General features: G+C 41.3%; 1 protein-coding gene across 1 annotated transcript in view; it reads right to left on the bottom strand.

Moving 5' to 3' along the window:
* The window catches only part of polr2b (RNA polymerase II subunit B), a 58,440-nt gene that overhangs the window by 26,863 nt on the left and 6,985 nt on the right, over positions 1-24,592 (bottom strand). The window contains exons 3-14 of the mRNA XM_068044590.1: positions 18,499-18,649; positions 18,295-18,407; positions 17,974-18,193; positions 15,842-16,000; positions 15,383-15,547; positions 11,794-11,990; positions 11,129-11,248; positions 10,608-10,794; positions 7,518-7,661; positions 2,337-2,476; positions 1,904-2,015; positions 337-491 (exon numbers count right to left, since the gene is read on the bottom strand). Of these exons, the coding sequence (XP_067900691.1) occupies positions 337-491; positions 1,904-2,015; positions 2,337-2,476; positions 7,518-7,661; positions 10,608-10,794; positions 11,129-11,248; positions 11,794-11,990; positions 15,383-15,547; positions 15,842-16,000; positions 17,974-18,193; positions 18,295-18,407; positions 18,499-18,649 (1,863 nt within the window). The remainder of the gene's footprint in view (positions 1-336; positions 492-1,903; positions 2,016-2,336; positions 2,477-7,517; positions 7,662-10,607; positions 10,795-11,128; positions 11,249-11,793; positions 11,991-15,382; positions 15,548-15,841; positions 16,001-17,973; positions 18,194-18,294; positions 18,408-18,498; positions 18,650-24,592) is intronic.

The raw sequence follows: 24,592 nt of genomic DNA, 5'->3' as shown, positions 1-24,592 counted from the left end.
TACTAATAAATGCAATGAACAATCCAGGAAAAACTTCTTTGTCCAGAGAATGGTTACAATGTGAAAGTTGCTACCAGATGGAGTTGAGGTGAATAGCATAGAGGCATTTAAGGATAGATACATGAGGGAGAAAGGAAAAGAAGGATCTGTTGAGGTTAGGATGGGAGGAGGTTCATGTGAAGCATTATTACTGGCATAGGCCAGTTAGGCCAAATGTATTCCACGTAATTCTATACACTCAAATAGATTTTTTGGGAGAGGATGGCAAGCAATAATACAAAACAAATCATGTTAGTTGTGCAAATATAGGATTGCTCTGTATTTTCCATAACATACCTATAATTGTTATACTCTCGTTCTTTCAATTGATCAATGTGCCTCTTCTTCAGCAGTAGTTTCTGCTTTTCTACAATCAAAAGCGGCCGACAAATTCTACCTGCATCTGTATAAATTCGAATTTCACGCTCACGGATGTCTCTCACCATGGACACCTTAAGTAAAGAGAACGTTCAGCTGTTAATAAATGAAGCTAGAAATTAATGAAGTGAGGAACACTCAAAGATATTCTAAATGTTTTTTTTTACTGAATCAGAATTAAATATACATTTATCATCACTATTTATTATCATGGATGAGTTTTCATGTAAAAAAGGAATTTCTAGGAGCATACAAAAGACCAATTGTCAGAGAACTGGACATAATTTATTTCTTTCCTTCTTTTTGACAGTGTTTTCCCCATCCGCCTCATCACTCCTCACTGTAACCTCATTGGGGTACAGGTTTGCAGGGCCCTCGCGCAAGTGGGCTTCCTCCTGCATAAGGCTGAACCCCAAGTGCTAGGAAACATGGAAGACATTGTATTCCAGTCACATTCTTTCCAACTATGGTGAAAGGATGGTGAGTAAAGGATGGAGCCAGAAGAACTTACGTCAAAGGCAAGGCTGAGTGAGGACAGGATGACAGAAGTCAGATGAGAGGGGATCAGAGCAGTTTAAAAATCACCATGGATGAGTCATCACTTGGGTGCAAAGGCTAAAGGGCCAAGTACATCAACAACTTGCACCATCATCAGTAAGTACAACCACTCTAAATGCCACATCTATTATTATATCAGTTGCCCATCAGTTAGGGCAAATATTTCAATTATTGAAAGGCAAATACAAAGGCCTGAAGGACAAATATTGGGAAGTTCACTGAAGAACTTCCATTTCCAAACAGACTTGCTCAGTGGTAAATGAAGACATTTGTTTAAAATCTGGTTCAAGTCTAGCAGCAAGCCTAAGGTGACAAGAGTGCAGAGCCACTCTCTCCTTTTCCAATTGCAAGGCAAAAGACAGAAAGGAGGAAATCAAAGAAAAATGCTAGCTTGCATGCCAGGCTAATATTAAAAAGGGCAACTAATGATTCAAAACTTAAGAAATTATTGAAGTCTAAAATCTGTAATCAGAGCTTCTGACATCTGACAAGAAGCTGTGATTACAGCTTTTGGTACAAAAAGCCTTTCAAAAACCTTAAATCAATTTAGAACTTTCAAAGTCAAACGGGATGCAACAAATCTACTGCAGCATTATGAAAGTATTTTGTATGAATGTTAAAAAAAATTCCAAGTTTAAAAACCAACCATTATAACAGAATTTAAAATTAATTCCAAGTACTTTGTTGGGCAAGAAGCAACACAAAATAGGTCATTTTTCCATTTTCAGTACCCAACTCCAAGCTCACCTTGGACAACATAGACACAAAACAAAGTTGCCTTGATGTTACCTCGATAGCATCCTAATCTTAATGAAGTAGACAAGGAGGTGCATCAGGTCTGATTTAGTGCATTATTTGGTGCAATTAGTCCACATCATACAAGTGACAAGCCAGAACTATACAGAGCAAATACAGATATTTACCATACCTCAGATACAATGATGTCCATCTGACGCCTCAGCTTTCTTAGTGTGGTCATCAGCTGGTCAGGATCTTTATGTATTCCGACCCAACAACCATTGACAAAAATTTTAGTAGCACTAAAAAAAAAAAATTGGGAAGTTTTAATGTATAGGTTTAGAAATATCTGCAGAGTCTGCAGCATTGTTTAATGTCTCAATACAATTTCTATTATTCAGGCAATTATCTAGTCAGTACAATCCACAAACAAAAAAAGGTCCCTGTGGAAGCTACAGCTGGATGTTAAGTCTTGCAACAGCCATGCATGCTTGCCAAACACTGATGCTGGATAATTACAGTCTCTCTCATTCTATTCAAAACCTATTCTAACCAACTTTGTACAGTAAAAAGCTGTTATAAAAGTTATTTTCCCTAAGTGTTACTCAGTTAACTTCACTTACTCTGCAATAGCAGCAGGAGAGATTTCTTCAAGATTTTCCATGCTCCACTCCTCCAAGAATTCCAAAATGGGCGAGGGCTGAGATCCTACAGAAATGTAAGCCATCAAAGCCAGATTTTTCACTAGTCCGACAGCATGACCCTGGAATAAGATATTAAAAGTTAGCATTTTAAACTTCAAATGTTTGACTGTTTGCCATTTGGACCAGGGCACAACTATAACCAGTGTTTAGAGTTCCCAAAAAGAAAGCTCTGCATGGCAAGTAAAAATTAAAAGATAACACCACCAGGTATACCAGTTCAAATTTCAGTCTGAATACTTGACTTACAAACCTAGAATGTTGCTATAAGAGCAAACTACTGCAAAAGCTGGAAATCTGAAATGAAAACAGAAAATGCTGCAAATACTCAGCTGGTCTTGCAGCATCTGCAGAGAGAGGGAGAGAAAAAAAAGTTAAATTTCAGGTCAACGATCCTTCAGAGTACTGCCGGATCTGCAGAGTATTTCCAGCTTTTTCTGTTTTTGATTCCAGAATGTTATTACTTATCTTCTCCCCAAGACACAGATTAGGACAAACCACTTGCAGTTCAAAATACGTCCAAATTCCGAGGTTAATTCTTAATCTCGTCTTTCAATCGTGACTTTTCTTTAAAATGACCAAACGCTTGTAGAAAAGAGCAATCAACTGAATAATTCAAGAAAATAACACACTAAATGACATCAAGCGCATGTTAGCCACGTTAGTTTGGTGACTTCCAACCAAATAGCCTTCTTTATGTATCTTCCCATTTCCCCAATATATACTTTTTGTATGACAGTACAGTGATCCAAAAAAAAAAACTCAATGGGGAAAAAAATCTTCTTTGGCCTCCTTGTCTCGGGAGACAATGGGTAAGCGCCTGGAGTGGCTATAAAGGCCAATTCTAGAGTGACAGACTCTTCCACAGGCGCTGCAGATAAAATTGGTTGGCGGGGCTGTTACACAGTTGGATCTCCCCTTGCGCTTGTCTTTTTTCCTGCCAACTGCTAAGTCTCTGCAACTCGCAACTCTTTAGCCCCGCCTTTATGGCCGCCTGCCAACTCTAGCGATCACTGGCAACTGACTCCCAAGACTTGTGGTCAATGTCACAGGACTTCATGTCGTGTTTGCAGACGTCTTTAAAGCGGAGACAGGGACGGCCGGTGGGTCTGATACCAGTGACGAGCTCGCTGTAAAATGCGTCCTTGGGGGATCCTGCCATCTTCCATGCGGCTCACATGGCCAAACCATCTCAAGGACCGCTGGCTCAGTAGGGTGCATATGCTGGGGATATTAGACGCCTTGAGGATTTCTGTGTTGGAGATACGGTCTTGTCACCTGATGCCAAAGATTCTTCGGAGGCAGCAAAAATGGAATGACTTGAGACTTCACTCTTGGCTGACGTAGATTGTCCAGGCCTCACTGTTGTAGAGCAAGGTACTGAGGACACAGGCTTGAAACACTCGGACTTTTGTGTTCCGTGTCAGTGCCCCATTTTCCCACACTCTCTTGGCCAGTCTGGACATAGCAGCGGACGTCTTTCCCATGCACTTGTTGATTTCTGCATCGAGAGACAGGTTACTGGTGATAGTTGAGCCTAGGTAGGTGAACTGTTGAACCACTTCCAGAGCGTGGTCGCCGTTATTGATGGATGGAGCATTTCTGACGTCCTGTCCCATGATGTTCGTTTTCTTGAGGTTAATGGTTAGGCCAAATTCGTTGCAGGCAGTCGTAATCCTGTCGATGAGTCTCTGCAGACACTCTTCTGTGTGGGATGTTAATGCAGCATCGTCAGCAAAGAGGAGTTCCCTTGTGAGGACCTTCCATACTTTGGTCTTCACTCTAAAACTGGCAAGGTTGAACAACCTGCCATCTGATCTTGTGCGGCGGAAAATTCCTTCTTCAGAAGACTTGAACGCATGTGAGAGCAGCAGGGAGAAGATGCTAAACAGTGTAGGTGCGAGAACACAGGCCCTGTTTCACGCCACTCAGGATAAGAATGGGGTCTGATGAGGCACCGCTATGCTGAAATGTGCCTTTCATATCGTCATGGAATGAGGTGATGATATTTAGTAGCTTTGGTGGACATCCGATCTTTGCTAGTAGTCTGAAGAGACCACATCTGCTGACGAGGTCAAAGGCTTTGGTGAGATCTATGAAAGCTACGTAGAGGGGCATCTGAAATAAAAACAAGAAATGCTGGAAACACTCAGCAGGTCTGGCAGCATCTGTGGAGAAAGAAGCAGAGTTAATGTTTCAGGTCAGTGACCCTTCTTCAGAACAACGTAGAGGGGCATCTGCTGTTCGCGGCATTTCTCCTGTAGCTGGCGAAGGGAGAACAGCATGTCAATGGTGGATCTCTCTGCTCGAAAGCCGTGCTGTGCCTCAGGGTAGACACGCTCAGCCAGCTTCTGGAGTCTGTTTAAAGCGACTCGAGCAAAGACTTTCCCCACTATGCTGAGCAGAGAGATTCCACGGTAGTTGTTGCAGTCACCGCGGTCACCCTTGTTCTTATAGAGGGTGATTACATTGGCATCGCGCATGTCCTATGGTACTGTTCCCTCATCCCAACACAGGCAAAGCAGCCCATGGAGCGCTGAGAGTATAGCAGGCTTGGCACTCTTGATTATTTCAGGGGTAATGCCATCCTTCCCAGGGGCTTTTCCACTGGCTAGAGAATCAATGGCATCACGGAGTTTCGATTTTGTTGGCTGTTCATCTAGCTCATCCATGACTGGCAGAGACTGGGCTGCATTGAGGGCAGTATCAGTGACAACATTTTCCCTGGAGTACAGTTCTAGGTATTGCTCAACACAGCAGTCCATTTGCTTGCGTTGGTCAGTGATCGTTTCCCCTGATTTAGACTTGAGGGGAGCGGTTTTCTGGATGGTTAGCCCAAAAGCTCTTTTAATGCCATCATACATTACTCTGATATTTCCGGTGTCGGAGGCCAGCTGAATACGACTGCATAGGTGTAGCCAGTAGTCATTTGCACAGCGCCTGGCTGTTCTTTGTGCAGCGCATCTGGCTACTTTAAGTGCTATGGATGTTAACTCACTGGGGGCTTTCTTGTAGTTCAACAGTGCAGTGCGCTTAGCGGCTATGACAGGTTCCAGCTCTTCAAAGTGAGATTGAAACCAGTCTGCATTCTGCTTCTCATGTTTGCCAAAGGTTGTCATTGCTGAGTCATGGATGGCGTCTCTGATGTGGGCCCACTTTGTTTCTGCATCCCCTGCAAGAGTGTTTTGAAGGGCTTTTTCCAGTGAATTTAGAAACTTATGTAACAGCTGTGGATAAGAAATTCTGTTAGTGTTGATGCGCGTGCAGCCTTTCTGCTTGGAGTCCATCATTTACCCAAACACAAGATTACAAGAGTCAGAGACCATGAAATTTTATTTAGTCTAATGAAGCTCAACACTAGTACAGTATGCAACACAAATGAGAAGCTCCAAAAGGCAATTATATTGTCAAATAAGCATGGCATACAAGCAATCTAAAACTAACCCCATATTATCTACTTCAAATATTTATCCAATTACTCACTGTGATAAAGCATCCCATGTTCCAACAACCCAGCGTAAAGAAGTCTCTCCTAACCTTCTTCTGCTCTCAGCAACAATTTTAAATTGGCTCATAAATATCTGAACCAAAGGGAATAATCTCTCCCTTTTCACTTATCAAAAAAAGGGGATATTTAAGAGTTTTTGAAAATTATATGGGCCATGATACAGTAGGTAGGGAGAAACTTTTTCCACTGACAGGAGAGTCAGAAACCAAAGGACACAGATTTAAGATAGTTGGCAAAAGAACCAGAGGGGAGATGAGGATTTTTAGGGGAAAAAAAAATGTATATTCTGGAATGCACTGCCTAACAGGGCAGTGGATGCAGATTCAATAATAACTTTCCAAAGGGAATTAGATATGTACTTGGAAGGAAAAGGTTGCAGGGCTATAGAGAAAGACAATATCAAGCTCTATATCCTGCTCTATTACCTCATTACCTAAAGCATGGTTGCTAACTAAACAAGTAGAGTCTTTGTCTTTTAGGGGTATGCAATGGCATTGTATGCCTGAATGCTTCTTTGAATACTTTCCACTGTCTGGAGGTTTACCCACAACAGCTTAGTTCAGTTTACAGTAGTCAATTTATTTTCCAGCCCTTCAAAGTTGCCCTTACATAAAACTTAAAACCTTGGTTTGTGAGTCATCCTCTCAAACCCAATATGAAATTCAATCATATTAGGGTCCATATTCATAAGATGTTTCCTTACCACCAGATTGTTAATTAATTCCGATTGGTTAATCTTCACTAAATTTCGTATGGCCTGTTCCCTGGTTTCATTTCAATACACATATGGGGAGAAATCCATTTGTGTAGCACCACTTCCAGCAGCACTATGCAGACTATGTTGATTCCCTGGGGGCAGGCAGCGCCGTGGGCCACTACCTTCATAGTATTCTTCAATTATATCAACGAAGAACACTGTACGAGCTGTACAGCTAATGGCCCATGGTGCTGCCTGTCCCTGAGAAAGAGGCAAATCTGCCTGGCTGTGCTACGCAGAGACCTTCGCCCCCTGTTGTTCCAGAAAACTACCCCAAGTAAATTCTTGAAATTTGTTGCCTTTGCTACTCAAGCGGTTTTGCTTTGCCCAGTTCACATGAAAATTAAAATCTCCCATTATAATTCCATTGTTTCTGCTGCATACTTCCCTGATGTTCGTATTTATACATCCCCGCCACTGCAGAGTCTGTGGACAACTTCCACTAGAGTTTTGCAATGTTTGCTTTCCTTAGTTCTTCTCGGTGCTTCCACTGCCTAAATCATAGTTACTGAAATCCTTTCTTGTGCTTTGTGTGTCTTTTATCAATATTGATACTCTTCCTTTCCCAATTTCCTGTCTTAAGGATCTTGTAGCCTGCAATATCTAGCTCCCACTCTCGCCCAGCTTGTAGCCAAACCTCTCTGTTGAATTTGTTGCTTCCAACTCTGATTTGTTTTCTTTTGCTACATGTACAGAAGTCTTATTTAGTTAACCACACAATGTGCACTTATGGTGCTTTTCCTCACACTTTTTGACTTTTCACACTGGCAATGAATATAGAAAATTGATGAAAGGTTGATCGTTTTTATAGGCAATACAGCAGAGAACTCAATCTTACCTCTGGTGTCTCAGCAGGGCAAATCATGCCCCATAAAGTATTGTGGAGCTGCCTGGGTTTTGCTAGTTTTCCATCTCTTCCAATTGGAGAGTTAAGACGACGAAGGTGAGAGAGCGTTGAAGCAAAGGTCAAACGATTCAATACCTAGTAACAGTGAGAAATATTCAATAATCAATTTATGAGGTCGTATTCTATATACTCACATATTTTATGAAGTCATGATACTACACAAGACCCACTGCATATTTAGGTATACATTCACACATCTTTTGAAAGTGTACATTATATATTATGCAGTTTTTGAATACACAGTGCTTACAGAAGGAATGTATCAACATGTTAAAGCTCTTTAGTATGACTGTGCTTGTATTGAGAGCAGTGAACATCAGAGAGTTCAAGCAGCTTGTTGGGTCTTAGTTTCTGGTTTTAATTGGGCCTGGGGATGGGCAAAGAGGCCTAGCATAATGGTGATCACGTCTGTTTGGATTGCTGCCCATCCATGTCCGATGGTTGAGCTGTTGCGCTGAGGTGGAGGCAAGACGATATGTGTGTTGATGAGTCTTCAAGAACAGGTCCCAGGCTACCTATTATTTTCATAGTTTCAGGCAGAAGCTGAACATCTCTTGATCTAACTGGATATGGCTCACCTATTTCAGCCACATTTACTACGCAGAGGGAAATGCAGGCTCTTGTAGGTAATAGCTAGCATTATTTAAGCACATTCATTGTAGAGGGAGCACTCACTCTCCAACAGCCAGGATTAAAACCTACTGAATTGGGCTATATGGGATTGCAAGATCCAGTCATTGGCCTAATCATTTTGCAGACTGTTACCAAGACATCTTGGCCAGATTATCTGCAGGAGGGATGAAATTTGTGGAGCTCGTGTGGGGTGATGCATGATTTTGAGTTAGTGCACACAATAAAAATGCTCACCCACCTCCTCTACCTATTTCATATACAACCTGCCAGATAATTCTGCAATCTAAACAATTACATTTCCAAGTTCCAATGGCAGACAAGAGACTAGGAATACAGGGAGGGCTTGGCCTACCAAATTTCAGGCACTCCAAGAGTGATTATGGTATAATGCCATAGCCTTGAAATTTATTTTGGCTAGAAATGGAGGTCAGGACTTCCCTACTAACACCTCCACCCACCACCACCATCCCCACTCCATTTCACAAGTACAACTCACAATTCATACACACTTAGATATTCAACCATCTTAGCAACCTTCTCAGAATGGAGAGGTTTGTGTCTTCCTAAAGATCTCACTATTAGCCCTCTCCTCCACAAGAGAAAGCTACAAACGAGACATTTCAGGTAGATGTAGAGCTTGGTGCAAGGAAGAGATTAGGCCAATCCTTCCATGAAGGCAAGACTAAACCTTTCACTTAGCTAACAAATTCCAGCATGAACAATACCACCATTGCCAGATGAAGCCCTACCTCTGAAGCCACGCAATAGTTGCCAGATTCGAATGCCAGCCAGTTCCCTTGGGCCTTTTTCGCCACCAGCTATGAACACATCTCTACTTTGAGCACATGCTTACTTCAATGACAAAGGGAGAGACAGAAGTCATGGAATCAAACCTAAGCATATCATTTAAGGAAGGAAGAATGCCGACAGGTCAGATCCTGAATATCACCACTCAAAAAGCTATGATCTTTTTCAAATCACCATAACCACTGCTCAGTGACACTCAGTTTTGAGTTCCGCCAGGGCTACTCAGCTCTGACCTCATCACGGCCTTGGTTCAAACATGGACAAAAGAGCTGAACTCAAGAGGTGAGGTGAGAGTTACTGCCCTTGACATCAAGGCAGCATTTGACAGAGTATGGCATCAAGGAATCCTAGTAAAGCTGAAGTCAATGGGAATCAGGGAGAAAACTCTGTTGGTTGGAGTCATACCTAGCACAAAGCAAGATGGTTGTGGCCATTGGAGGTCAATCATCTCAGCTCCAGGACCTCACTGTAGGAGTTCCTCAGGGTAATGTCCTAGGCCAACCATCTTCAGCTGCTTCATCAATGACCTTCCTTTAATCATAAGGTCAGAAGTGGGGATGTTCGCTGATGATTGCACAATGTTCAGCACCATTCGCGACTCCTCAGATTCTGAAGCAGTCCGTGTAGAAATGCAGCTAGACCTGGACAATATCCAGGCTTGGGCTGTTAAGTGGCAAGTAACATTCGCACCACACAAGTGTCAGGCAGTGACCATCTCCAGCGAGAGAATCTAACCATCTATCCTTGACATTCAATGGCATTACCATCGCTGAATCCCCAACTATCAATATCCTAGGGGTTACCATTGACCAGAAACTGAAATGGAGCAGTCATACAAATACTGTGGCTACAAGAGCAGGTCAGAAGCTAGAAATCCTGCGGCGAGTAACTCAACTCCTGACTCCCCAAAGTCTGCCCACCATCTACAAGGCATAAGTCAGGAGTGTGATGGAATACTCTCCACTTGTCTGGATGGGTGCAGCTCCAACAACACTCAAGAAACTCGACACCATCCAGGACAAAGCAGCCCGCTTGATTGGCACCCCATCTACAAACATTCACTCCCTCCACCACCGACGCACAGTGGCAGCAGTGTGTACCATCTACGAGATGCACGGCAGCAACGCACCAAGGATCCTTAGACAGCACTTTCCAAACCCGCGACCTCTACCAACTGGAAGGACAAGGGCAACAAATACATGGGAACACCACTACCTGCAAGTTCCACCACCGCCCCCCCCCCCCCACCCCCCTCCCCCCCAAGTCAAACACCGTCCTGACTTGGAACTATATCGCCGTTCCTTCACTGTCGCTGGGTCAAAATCCTGGAACTCCCTTCCTAAAGGCACAGTGGGTGTCCCTACCTCACGTGGACTACAGTGATTCAAGAAGGCAGCTCACCACCACCTTCTCAAGGGCAATTAGATATGGGCAATAAATGCTGGCCTAGCCAACGATGCCCACATCCCATGAATGAATAAAAAAAACTGCAACAGGAGACTAGAAACACAAATATTTGTTCCTCCCCATGACATTGTTGCAAAGTCATTATGCCCAATATGGAAAGCAAAAGAACTTTACCTGAGACACACCAGCTCTGGCTTGATGAGCCTTCTTCTGATCTCCCCAATTTCCCGTTGCTAGTGAATATTTTAGACCATCAGAAATAATCCGTGTTTTAATTGCTAATTCCAAGTTGAAATCTTTTCCCCTGTCTATGAACTTCTGGGAGTATATCCGTACTTCTTTCAGTAGGTTCTTAAACATTCTGTAGAAGTAAATTTGAATTGCTAATTTTTAATCTATTCACAACTACAGTTATTACAAAGATACTAACCATAACACTTTACGCCATTCAGCTGTACATATAGTTTTTTTTAAAATAGATTTGAAAATGCAGTGGATGTGCCATGTTGTTGCCCTTGGTGCATGGGAAGATATGCTGTTTCATAATGTGGCCCTGCTCATTCTCCCTCCCCCCACAATGAGAGGGAGAAAGAAGAAAAGCAAGATCAAAAAGAAAAAAAGATAGAATATGGAGTTTTTCTTAACCGTAGTGAAAGAATTAGTACATTCACGCTTTATTACACATCTTTCCTTACCCTCTAAACAGGAAAGCAAGCAATGGTCCAGCCAGATCCAACCTTTTGTTCCCATAGTGATCTCTGTCATCCAATTCTCTTCGACCTAAAGCCGCTAACAGTAATCTATGAACCATATAACTGAACCAAAGAAAATATAAATTAGTTTTAAACTACTAACACTCCAAAATAATAATTCATAAACATATCGTTATGAGATATAAATGCAAAGTGCACAAATGGCATACTGTTTGATAAAGTTAAATGTAAAAACAAAATGTAGAAAATGCTAAATCTTTACACACCATCCTGCACTTGGAGACATCAATTGTTCTAAAGTTCAATTGTTGAAAAGACCACTGATTTGAATTTTTTTGCACTCAATTAAGAGCCAAAGTACTGTGAGCACTGCTGTACATCTCAGGAAGTTTTTTGTAAGTTCAGCCTAGTTACCACACCAACACTGTAGCTAAGCATCACTGCATTAGTCCCTTGTTACTGATGTATCACATACAGTTTGCAACTCACTAACAAAAATCCATGCAAACCACACCTAACTCTCTCCATACACTGTACCTAAAGAATGCTTTAGGGTCAGTCTACTATTCTTAGTAAATTTAGGAAGTACTTAACTTTCTTTTCTTTCAAATCACAACAATTCTCATTTAATTACGTAATAAACATACCCCAAAAAATAAGCTTTCTTGGTCTCACAAAAATCACTGACTCCAACATGTGGTAGCACTTCCTTCTGCAGAATTTCCTTTGCGTATTTAATTCTCTTCTCTTTTGTTACACCAGGTTTTGCACCTCTTGAACCAATAAAATTCAATGCGACATTTTGTTCCTGAATAACAAAAGCTTCGTCCAGAGAAGGTTTCACCTACAATAAAAACTCAAGGATTGTAATCAGCGATTTAACTTGGACCTTCCTGAAACTATTTTCCTGTCAACTTTAAACCCAGATTCCCATTTTGCCTTTCACGCAACATATCTTTGAAGAAATTTTACTTACCATGAAAACTGTTAAAATATTTGTGGTATCTAAAATTTAGATGAACCACAGATTCTACATGATTAAATTGATCAAAGGATTCTTCCATAGCCATTTATAAAAAGTGATCATGCACAAATGCAAGAAGTGAATTTGCTTAAAACTGCAAGTCTAACAGTTCAAAAACAGAACCCAGCTGACATGGATGGGGGTAAAAGTAAGGAAAGTGGACAGCATAATGACTTAAAGCAACTCTTCCCACTTCCACAGTCCGGGCTTTAAAAAAAACACCTTGCATTTATACAATTCTTTGACGCAGAACACATCCTGAAGAGCTTCAGAGATGTTACTGGACCAAAATGAATGAGATATTTGTAGGGTTAACTGAAAGCTTGGTCAGGGGTGGGTTTTTAAGGAGAGTTTTAAGAATACAGAAATAGAGGAGATTCCAGAGAGTGGGCCCTAAATGACTAAAAGGCATGGCTGCCAATGGTGGGGCTAGGCGAAGGTGCAAGGAGCGAGGCCAGAGGTGGAAGGACCGAGTGTTTTGGGGGGAGTTGTAGAGCCTGAGGAGGTTACACAGATAGAGAATGGTGAGGCCATGAAAGGGCTGAAACACAGGATGAGAATTTTAAATTTAAGGTGTTGGAGAACCAGACGCCAATGTGTAACAACAAAAATAGGAGAAAGGCTATAGCGAGCAGGCAGTAATATTCATTCATGGGATGTGGGCGTCGCTGGCTAGGCCAGCATTTATTGCCCATCCCTAATTGCCCTCGAGAAGGTGGTGGTGAACTGCCTTCTTGAACCGCTGCAGTCCATGTGGGGTAGACACACCCACTGTGCTACTAGGAATGGAGCTCCAGGATTTTGACCCAGCGACAGTGAAGGAATGGCGATATAGTTCCAAGTCAGGATGGTGTGTGGCTTGAAGGGAACTTGTAGGTGGTGGTGGTAGAGGTCACGGGTTTGGAAGGTGCTATCGAAGGTGTCTTGGTGAGTTGCTGCAGTGCATCTTGTAGATGGTACACATTGCTGCCACTGTGCGTTGGTGGTGGAGGGAGTGAATGTTTGTGGTTGGAGTGCCAATCAAGCAGGCTTTGTGCTAGATGGTGACGAGCTTCTTTAGTGTTGTTGGAGCTTTAGGAGGAGCTGAAGTTTACAGAGGATGGAGTATAGGAGTTGGCCAGGAGAACACAGAAATAGTTGAGTGTGGAGATGTCAAAGGCATGGTTTCAGCAGAAGGTCTAAGGCACAGTAGAGGTGAGAGATGTTACTTAAGTGGAAGTAGGCAATCTTTGGGGTCAGAAGCTCAATTTGAGGTTGAGTAGGGTGCTGAGGTAGAGAACAGGCTGGTTCAACAACAGTCCAGAATGGAGATAACAAATCAGTAGTAAGGATACAGAGCTTGTTGCGGGGATTGGAGACAATTGCCAGATACTATAGCTTTGGTTTTCCCATGGTTTCATTGGAGGAAATTGTGGCTCACTCAAGACTGGATGCCTGGCAGGCATGTGGGGAGATGAAAAGAAACTACAGAAAAGCTCAGTGCTAAGGGAGGAGGAGGTATGGCTTGCTGGGTATAGGGAATGAAGGGATGCAGCATAGGCAGCTTAACAGATGGGGTCCTTAACATTGAGATTTAACTCCTTACATTTGTTGTTGGAGGGGAGGATGGAGGGGCAAGAGAGAAGGGGTTCCAGGAAACATTGGTAGTGGAGAAAAGAAGCTGGAGGTTATCTTTGCTCTCGAGAATGATCTTGGAGTGGGCAGTTTTGGCAAAGGACGAGCCACTTGATGTGGCCAGCCAGATCTGGTGATGGATGGCTAAACCAGTTCTGCCCAGATATGCTCAAGTCTGCACTTTGACTTGAGTCAGCAAAGATGGCAACCATCCCAGGATCAGAGAGAGGAAAGGTTTTAGTGGCAACAAAGGTATCAACTATGAACTTGTGGGAGTGGCTGAGCTGACTGACAGCTGCAGAAGAATTGTGGTAAATGGAAGACCGAAAAGATTAGGCAATTGGAAGTTTAAACATTCCAATTGATTTGGCCGGGGGGGGGGGGGGTGGGGGGCAGGTTCTTTCCCAGAGCAGACACAGAAGAAAGTGGGCTTAGAAGGATGCATTAGTGATGGATATCAGCAAGTGGTCGGAGATGGCCTCGTCTGTAATAAAGACCGTGGGAAAAGAGACCTGTGGAATGACAAAAAATCAAGGGGGAGGGTCTCTGAATATGGGTACGAGAGTTTATCTGGTTTAGGGAGGGCAGTGAAATCAAAAGAGAGCAAAGGAAAGGTCAGCTGAGGATGAAAAAATAAATAAATAGCTCAGTGCTAAAGGCGGAGGGAGGATATCTCAGACAAACTCATGATGTAGTTGTGGGGTGGGGGGCAGTAGAGAACAAGCATTTTAAAAGGTACAGGCAAGAGGGGTGGAACAAGGCAAGGTACTTGAAAGAGAAGGTGCTAGGGGATTAGGAGTAAATCCCCCATGTCATTGAAAGAATTCAAAAGGAACAGACACTAATATGGTTAATTTTGTGTTGTTGAATAAACCACCTAACCAACATATTGAGAATATAATGAAACAGATAACAAAAAAAGACAGACTTGTATTTATATTACTCCTTTCATGACCACCGGACGTCTCAAAGTGCTTTACAGCCGAAGAAGTACTTCTGAAGTGTAGCCACTGTTGTAATGTAGGAAACATGGCAGCAAATGTGCAGACAGCAAGCTCCCACAAACAGCAATGTGATAATGTGAAATATTGCCCAGGACACTGGAGATAACTCCCCTACTTTCGTTTGAAATAGTGGCATGGGATCTTTTACATCCAACCACAGGGGGCAGATGGGCCTCAGTTTAACACCTCATCTGAGAGACGACAGCTCCGACACTGCAGCATTTCTTCAGTGCTGCACAGGAATGTCAGCCTTGACTTTTGCGCTCAAGTCCTGGAGCGGGACTTGAACCCACAAACTTTCTGACTCAGAGGCAAAAGTGCTACCGACTGAACTATAGCTAACACACAAAACATAGCAGCATTTAGTCTAGCCACAAACTGGTGTTTAAAATGAAATGTTTTGCATTCTCACATGCTCAAGATTTCCAATGGGCCACTATGACGTAACACTGACAGAAAATTTACTTACAATTTTATTGACATTGCGTGTTAGCCACAAGAAAATTTTGACCTTCTACCACAGCAGGGCATTAAAATGAACTGCATGAGAAAAGAGTTAAAAATATGATTTTTTTTTTAAACATTGAAACTCACCATTTCCATCATTTCAGGATCATCAAAATCATAGATGATGTGCTCTAGAATGTCTCGATCAGACACAAATCCCAAAGCACGAAACACAATAATTATGGGAACTTCTTGTCTGATATATGGTAGCGTGGCAACTATTCTTTGGCCTATTGCACTTTTTCTTACACCCTGCAGAGAAAACAGACAGAATTAAGAGCCGAAAGCAAAAAATTGCACATGCTAGCAATCTGAAATAAAAACAGAAAATGCTGGAAACACTCAGCGGGTCAGGCAGTCTCTGCTGAGAAAACAGACAAGTTAATGCTTTGGATGTGAAACCCAAACATTTTTGACAAAGGGTCTGCACTAGAACCTTGTATGGCAGACAGCAGACAAATTGGATGTTACAAGCATTTTCAGAGTTAACAGTAGTGTTCAAAGATCAAAAGTGAATACTGTGAACATAATTGTCAAAAGTCCTACCTGTCCTCCTCTTGCTAGCATGCTGACCCAGATGGTACTTGTAGGACGAGAAGAATTCTCTAAACAGGAGCGACACTCTCCTGTGTATGCATATTTGGAGTCTTTCTTTGCAAACACATACACTGTGTTTGTCGCCATCTTTTCCTGAGCAATTAGGACCTGGGAAAGTTCCAAAATGACTCATTTATTATTAACTCAAGCCATTTATTTAACTGCCACTCAGTTACACCTACACCGTTTGTTGAAGTATCATATCTAATAATAAAAAGTTGCAAGCTGTAACAAGGCATAAAATACACAATGAACTATGAAAATAAAAGCAACAATAAGGCAGCAGAAAAAAAAATTCATGGCTTTAGAATTATATTGCATATTTGGGCTTATGGAATTCTACCCAAGGCAAGCAGCAATCAATATGTTCAGGCTGGGGGTAGGGATTATAAAATTGACAAGAAAAGGAACATGAATTCTTTTTCAGTGAAACAGCTAATTCCTGAAGATTTACAACTCTTTTTTTCCAACAAGCTAGAAAGGGGTTGCTCACAGAAAGCTTAAAAAAAAGAGTAAATTTGTCCATAATGCATTATAAGAAGTTAAGATTCTTTCAGGGATCACATCCTAAAATTATGAAAATAACTACTTTTACCTATAAAAATATCTAGTGCCAGTTTATGGGCTGTTAGTCTGTTCCAGCATTGTCTTGCAGTCAGTATTAACGAGGACACATTAGCCTTTCAAATTCGCCTGCCAAATTAAGCAATGAGCCAAATGCACAAACACTGGTCTACTGTAATAGTAGGCACATCAGATAGAATAGCCATATAAGCAACATTTCCTTAATTATTTTTGGAGTACGTGGAAGATTTCGTTAAGTGTGCTGCCCCCTTTAAATTTTTGAGTGGCTGCACACGCGCAGTAATTTAAAGGGGCCAACTCCCGTGAGGTTTATGTGGGGACTTACAGGTTGCTGCGCAGCTTAAAGGAAACACTGCATATAAGCAGCTATACACATCATACTAATATGGTAGTAGCTATACAGGTTAATCAGGATGAGGTCAGTGCATGAATGTTGCGGGAGGCAGGACTGTATAGGAGCCTGTTAAAACAAACAGGTATGGTGCCAGATAAGTTAGGTATTGGAAGGGAGTGTGAAGCATAAATAGAGCTATCTGTGGAATATATGAAGAGGCAAGAGAGTGAAAGCCATGCCTGACAGGCATGTTTACTCAGAAAGAAAAATGAAAAGATCTTCAGTGTTGAGCAGACTTGATAAGGGAAGCCCACAGAAACCTCACTTGACGTATTTGCACATATTCTTTAGATGTAGATAGGACCCTTGATTGTAACAGTCTCTCGTCAGGGAAACGTAATTAACCTTATCAAAAGATACAATGCAGTGAAGCCCCCTTAGGGACTTTTACCTAGTCTTGCTGAATCTACCATGAGCAGTCAAGATGATACACTTACGACAATAAAATGAAAGCAAAATGCGGATGCTGGAAATCTGAAATAAAAACAAGAAATGCTGGAAATACTCAACAGGTCTGGCAGCATCTGTGGAGAGAGAAGCACTCCTATCAGCTGTCCTATCAACATCTCCTTGGTTATCTCTTGCCCCACCCCTGTTTTACTTGCTTAAAACCCTTCACATTTCTAATATCTGCTAGTTCTGATGAAGGGTCACTGTCCTGAAACGTTAACTCTGCTTCTCTCCCCACAGATGCTGCCAGACCTGCTGAGTATTTCCAGCATTTCTTGTTTTTATTTCACGATACACCTGATGAGTCACGTGAGTTTTTTGGAACCATTCTCATGGGCACTTCATGCATCAATATTTTAATGAATGAAAGAAATTAATCAGACATCTCCGTGCTTCCTGGCCCTCAAACTTATATTAAAAAGGTAAGCACCTTACCCTATAAGCCCAACATCTATAATGTGCCTGCATATTCATTACAGCCAATTGTAAAAGAAATTGTACGAAAAGTACTGTAAATAACTTGTGTGTTAGTACTCATCTGAATCACAACCTGTATTGTGTGGCTCAAAACAATTTAGTTCTCAACAGAACAATTATTTTGAAATGTCCTTACTTTTCTAAATATTTTATGAGACAACTGCAAATTCTGTACCTTTTCTGATCCATTGATGATGAAATAACCACCAGGATCCAGTGGGCACTCATTGAGCTCACAGAGATCACGATCCGTCAGACCACTAAGAAGACAATAGGTGGATCGAAGCATGATAGGAATTTTTCCTATAAATGTCTTCTGATGCTGTGTTTGCATCTGCTCCTCTCCCTCCTTAATCACTGTCTTTGTTATATCTACGTAGAGAGGGGCTGAATACCTGCAAAACAGTAAAATGCCACATACCAAACCCCAACTTGCCTTTGGAAAGTTGAAAAAAAAAAATTACTGTAGCTCTGCAATGCATCCAAGGAAACTTACGTAAGGTTTCGTAATCTAGCTTCATTAGGCATCATTGGAGATGGTGCTCCATCCCTTTCCCAATGTGTTGGTTTGGATAAATAGATCTGTTCAAATTTTAATAGGAACCTGGGCTGGAACAGGAAAATAATAAATACATATTGTACATGTACACAAATCAACTGCTAAAAATGCAATCGAATGTTATAATAGGGGGTTTCTTACCGGCTCTTCTACTTCCCCAGTAGTATGTTGAGCTTCAGCTTGGAGATCTATTGGAGGAGCATCTTCCACAATTCTCTGCACTGACATTTGTATGAATTCATCAAATGAATCCAACTGCTGTCGAACCAAACCTTTCTCATCAAAATATGAGCTGAAAAACAAATATTCCAAGTGATTATGATTTTCTTAAAGAATGGTTTGTAAAGGTTCCACAACTTGTTTGCTGAGAATCAAACCATCACACGGTAACTTGCTTACTGGCCAGATTCAAAGGGAACTCTTAACTTTTCCCAGCATAAATCAGCTTTTCAAAGCTATTTCCAATCTTGAGTTTTCCCAAATAAAAGTCAGACTTCAGCACAGCCTTCAGTTTCAGGGGCTCATTTACTATACTTGTAGAAAACAGCATTTGAATCCAGGAATTTTAAGTTTATTTGGGAAACAGAATATTGTTAGACCATCATTTTTCCCTCCTCCTGCCCCCTTCAATTACTCATCCTTCCTTCATCTACCATGCAGTCCCTCATTTTCAATTCTGCAATTGGACAGAAAAAGTGTAAGGTGCATTTTGGCACAAGTGATAGGGAGAGGCAATAAAGACTAAATGGCAGAGTTCTAAAGAGCGTACAGGGACGGAGGGACCTGGGGGTGCATGTAGACAGATCTTTGAAGGTGGCAGGACATGTCTAGAGAATAGATACCAAAGCATACGAGATCTTGAGCTTCATGTGGGGTATTGAGTACAAAAGCAGAGAAGTTATGCTGAAGCTTTATAAAGCTCTGGTTAGGCCCCAACTTGAGTATTGTGTCCAATTCTGGTCACCACACTTTAGGAAGGATGCAAGGGTCCTTGAGAAGGTGAAGAGATTTAATTATATTTTTTTTGAGGACTTGTGTTTTAAAACTGAAAAGATTCCACGGATGTGTTTTTTTTTAAAACCAAGTTCACTGAAAGGACAACAGAAAGTGACAGAAATACTCAGCTGGTCTGGCAGCATGTCTCTACACAGATGCTGCGAGACCTGCTGAGTATTTCTGGCACTTTCTGTTCTCATTTCAGAGTTCCAGCATCTGCAGTATTTTGCTCTTATTTCATGGAAAGGACACTTGAGATGTTGTTTGAAAACAACCATCGCTGGAAATCATGTGCTTTCAGCTCAATAAACAGCAGAAACCTTGGTGACATGGGGAAGATGTTTACGGAGCAGTGATATGTTAAGATATGAGTGGTCAGGACTGAACAGCTGTTTGGGCTTTGGATTGTTTTCAGTTCAATTGGGGTGTGAACTGTTCTGAAGACAGTTGGTGTTTGGCCTGCCAAGGAAAAAGAAACCCCAGCTCATTTTGCCTGTACCTCTCCAGCAGACCCTGAGGAGGTCAGTGTGTCAGCTTCATTTTCCTCCTGCCTTCGGGAAATCCCTGCAATTCAAGTGTGTGTTGGCTGAAGCTCCTGATGCCATATGTCTCCTGGAAAGCTTACCAGACCATTTCTCGACTTCTCCAGAAGGAATTGCTTCTGAAAAGATCCCAATGACCAGTCACCATATACCAGACGCCAGGCCATAAGGGAGATATGACTTCCTTCCATACCTTCTCTTTTTTTTCTTCAAGAATTAGCAAGGATTTGGCCAAAATATTTTTTGGTCTTTTTTTTTTGTAACAGACCTCTGCAGAGAACGTCTGTTTGTTTTTGAGAGTGTGTGTGTGTAGGGAATTTAAAAAGGGAACTTTCATACTTCAATCTGTTAATGCTTTGCTTCGTTACTGGATAAGTCTTGTTTTATAACAAACTGACAATTTTGTTGTTTATTAAAGAAACCTGGCTGGTGTATTTTGTTCAGCGATAAAGAGTAGAGCAAATGTTTGACTGAATCGGTAACTGGATAAACATTTTAAAAATATATATATTTTTTATTTATTTAGATACAGCACTGATACAGGCCCTTCGGCCCACCGAGTCTGTGCCGACCAACAACCTCCCATTTATACTAACCCTACAGTAATCCCATATTCCCTATCACCTCCCTACACTAGGGGCAATTTACAACGGCCAGGGAACATAGATTTAAGGTTCTGGGTAAGAGATACGGGGGAGGGGGCGCTGTGGGAATGTGAGGTATAACATTTTTTTACGCAGTGAGAAAACTGATTTTAGCAATTATTAGCATTGCTGTAGTGACAGAACTAGAAGAGCTTCAAACGTTAAAGCACCATGAAGTCATTACCCATCTCAAACTAGCACCTACCATACTAAAAAAAAAGAAACTGGTACATATTTGTAAAATTTGCAGTTTAATTCTGCGAAGAACTGCAGTTGCACAAAGGACTGCTTCATAGCTTTAGAAAACGTTCATTGTAAAAAAAAATTAAATGCTACACAAACATTTTCTTAAAAATCTGCATTAATTATAGCGTTGAAAGGTTTTTTAAACAATGCTGCTATAAAAAAAACTATGAAACTTATTCATTTTGTAAGACCCTACAAGAAGTTTCTCTGCACAAGGTCCTATTGCTGGGGCCTAGAACTTGAGTTCTGCTTCAGTCCCAAAAATGGAAACTTCTCCTGAGCTTTGGGTGCGGAGAATTTCCAGCTCCTGTGACCAAATACCACGTATAAGTATGCATAATGGAGTCCTTTTATTTTTAAAAAACACTTATTCTATCGAGCTACAATACCACAATGACAAACAATGCAACGATCTGCAAACAATAGTGCAAAAAAAATAACAGTTTCAACACTTTATACAGTTTAAGCAGTCAAAATAAAAATCAGTAAATAAGGTTGTTCGGGATAAAGTTACTGACTTTTACACTGAGGCTGGGTGGCACACAGATTTGAGCTCAGAAGTTGAAGCCTGCTTCAAATAGCCCAGGACTATGACAAATAATCACATGCTTGAGATCTTGGTCACAGAAAACTCAACTGTAAGAAAACCTTACTGATACACCAAAAGCTTCAACAAGGACTAAAAGCCCACCCAGGGAAGCAAGAGGGCAGCAGAAAAAAAAGGTTTTGGGAAGAGAGATCATTAGTGTAATACATATTAAGGAAATCCACCGTGACAGGTAGAGGAAAAAAAAATATTGTATATAAGTAACAAAGAATAAGAGACTTCGGGGAGGGATCAAAGTTGCTGCATCTCAAGAAAAGTTGCATCACAAATATTCTGTCTATGAGGCCGATATCAATTCAGTATCTATTACACCATGTAATATTTTTAGCTGTCAGTCATATGATATATTACTTCATTAAGTTTGCTCTATTTGCTCAAGAAACTTCACATTGTGAGACCACTATAAACACAGGAAGGGACATTCCAGCTCCCAGACTAGCTGTAAGTAATAATATGGAAGATATACTAGATAGCAGTTGGCAGGAAAAAAGACAGAAGCACAAGGGAAGAGCCAACTGCGAAACAGCCCTGACAACCAATTTTACCTGCAGCGCCTGTGGAAGAGTCTGTCACTCTAGTATTGGCCTTTATAGCCACTCCAGGTGCTGCTCCACAAACCACTGACCACCTCCAGGCACTTACCCATTGTCTCCCGAGACAAGGAGGCCAAAGAGACTAGTACAATTACAGTTGGAAACACTAGTTCCCGTTTTTTAACCTTCCTTCTGCCTCATTTGTATTTTAATTTCAAATGATCAAATCAACCTATTTAGACTTACAATGCAAACCGTTTAATTGCAACTGGGATACACCTTGCTAATTGTGATAAGACAGGAATTTCTATAAAATGGAAAGCATAAGCAACAAAAATCAAGACTGGTGCACAGTCTTCATTTGCTTAAATTTCATACAACATCTTACAACATAGACGAATACCTCTTAAAAATTGCAACATCTTAGGAAGTATACCAGTTTTTAAAAAAAAAGGAAAATGCTCACACTCAGGAATTTTTTAATACACTGTGAAGAATGATGGAGTTTTTTGGTGACATCAGAACTCAAATCTCTATACTTTCCCTTCCAGTGCCTAAAATTCATCAATCAATTCACTATCCTTTGACTCAGTGATGCAAACATGCAAGTACACCTCGAATATGGGGAATTTTCAGATCTGAGGCATCTTCGTGCATATCCCTTGCAGTTTCTGTTGCCAAGTCAGAGAAAAAACTATTTCGTCATCAGTCATCTCTTCACAGATGTCAAGGTCAGCATACATCAAAGCAATAATATTGAATAATATTGAACTCCACTTCACATATAACACTGACAATCCCATCAACCTTCTCAACTTGACAATCATTGCTTTTCTCAGCAGAAAGCAGGGCAGTTTCTACGGCAGTTACTGCATTCCAAGTTCTACTGGATAAGTGCGTAGCATTCAACTCACTATAGTTTTTCATAACCTGCAAAATGCTAGTTTCCTCAGTTGAATCGAAAACAGAAACCAACTTACACTGGAATTGCTTCTTGTAGCATTGTGTCATGTTATCAATGCAACCCTCTGGGGCTGGATGATAGAGGTAGTGTCAGATGGTACAAATTGGACCCTCAAGTTTGAAGGATTGCCACATCATAACAAGTGGGATTCTCCATCAAAAACACCAGCTTCTTGCGCCAATTTTTTGTCCCAACATCGAAAGACCACAGCTACTTTCTGAAATTTGTTTATGTCATCCAAGCATTAGCAGCTCTAACACTCAAGGAGCTCGACACCATCCAGGACAAAGCAGCCCATTTGATTAGCATCCCTCCACCACTGAAACAGCCTGTAACAAGATGCACTGCAGCAATTCACCAAAGCTCTTTTGACAGCACCTTCCAAACTCATGACCATTACCACCTGGAAGGACAAGCGCAGTAGGCACATGGGAACGCTACCTGTTCCCCTCTAAGCCACACACCAACCTGATTTGGAAATATATCCCCATTCCTTGTCACTGTATCAAAATCCTGGTACTCCCTTCCAAACAACACTACAGGTGTAGCTACACCACATGGACAGCAGTGGTTCAAGAAGGCAGCTCACCACCACTTTGTCAAGGTCAATTAGGGATGGGCAACAAATACCAGCCTGCCAGCCATATTCATCCCATGAATGAATAAAAATAATTAACACTGCTTTCATAATCAGTTGGAAAGGTTTTTACATTTTTAAAGCAACGGGGACCCTTGCTTTTCCCAATCATGAAGGATTTCACTTTGGTCAAGTTTGATTTGCACTCAACAATGCAAAATGTTCAAGCAGGACTTTGAGCTCTTTTGTGATTAAACCATCTAAGCAACTCTAACATCTGCCATATTACTTTCAGGATTCTGTTTCCTACTCAGGTTCTCACTTCTTTCCCAATTCTTCAAGATGTGTTTTTTTTTTCGGATTCTAGAAACCCAAGATTCAGAATTGCCATGCTTCTGTCACTAGCTTTTGATTCCTCAATTTCTTCAAACTATTCAAAACATCCACTTTCTTGCACAGTGACAAGCAGTGGTCCTTTTGTTGTTTAGTCATCTGGAAAATGGACTTCCACATCCATATGACATTAATAAGCAGGTGAAAACCTGGTCAAGCAGGTTCTTAATGTGTTGATTTCAGTGGTCAATATGCCTAAGAGGTGACAGCCTCAGTCTCGAAGGTAAAAGTCTCACTAAAGTGGAATTTCTACACAGCACACTAGGATTTAAATGGGAATTTCAATGTACGAAAATGCAATGAAACCAGGTTTCCATAACTGGAAGTACAAAGGGGGGGGGGGGAAATGGGACTTTAGAAATTGTTGCATTAAAACTGGAATCATAATTAAGAAATTTGCAACTAACATTTTTCTTTTTCCTTTGGGCTCTTAGTTCCTATTTTGGAGTTTGAAGCATGTCCAAGTTGAGGCAATATGGTTAATGACCAAACCACTGCAACAGGGTATGCAAGATTCATTCTCAACAGTGCAACTGTTAGTGAGTATCCATGACTGAGCTGAACCACTCCATGCAGCTGACTGACTAGCAACTAGTTGTGTCTGAGAGGTTCATTCGAGCAGCCAAGAATTAAGTATAAAGCCACTTTAACCAAAAGATAGTTCAAAATGCCAGTTCTTACCAATAATTTCAGGTTACAATGGAAACAGTTAAGTACAATATACCATTTTTAA

This window comes from Heterodontus francisci, chromosome 1, assembly GCF_036365525.1.
Source record: "Heterodontus francisci isolate sHetFra1 chromosome 1, sHetFra1.hap1, whole genome shotgun sequence".
In the NCBI taxonomy this organism is placed as follows: Eukaryota; Metazoa; Chordata; class Chondrichthyes; order Heterodontiformes; family Heterodontidae; genus Heterodontus; species Heterodontus francisci.
The sequence above is the reverse complement of the archived record's forward strand: the minus strand, read 5'-3'. Positions and strand labels throughout refer to the sequence as shown.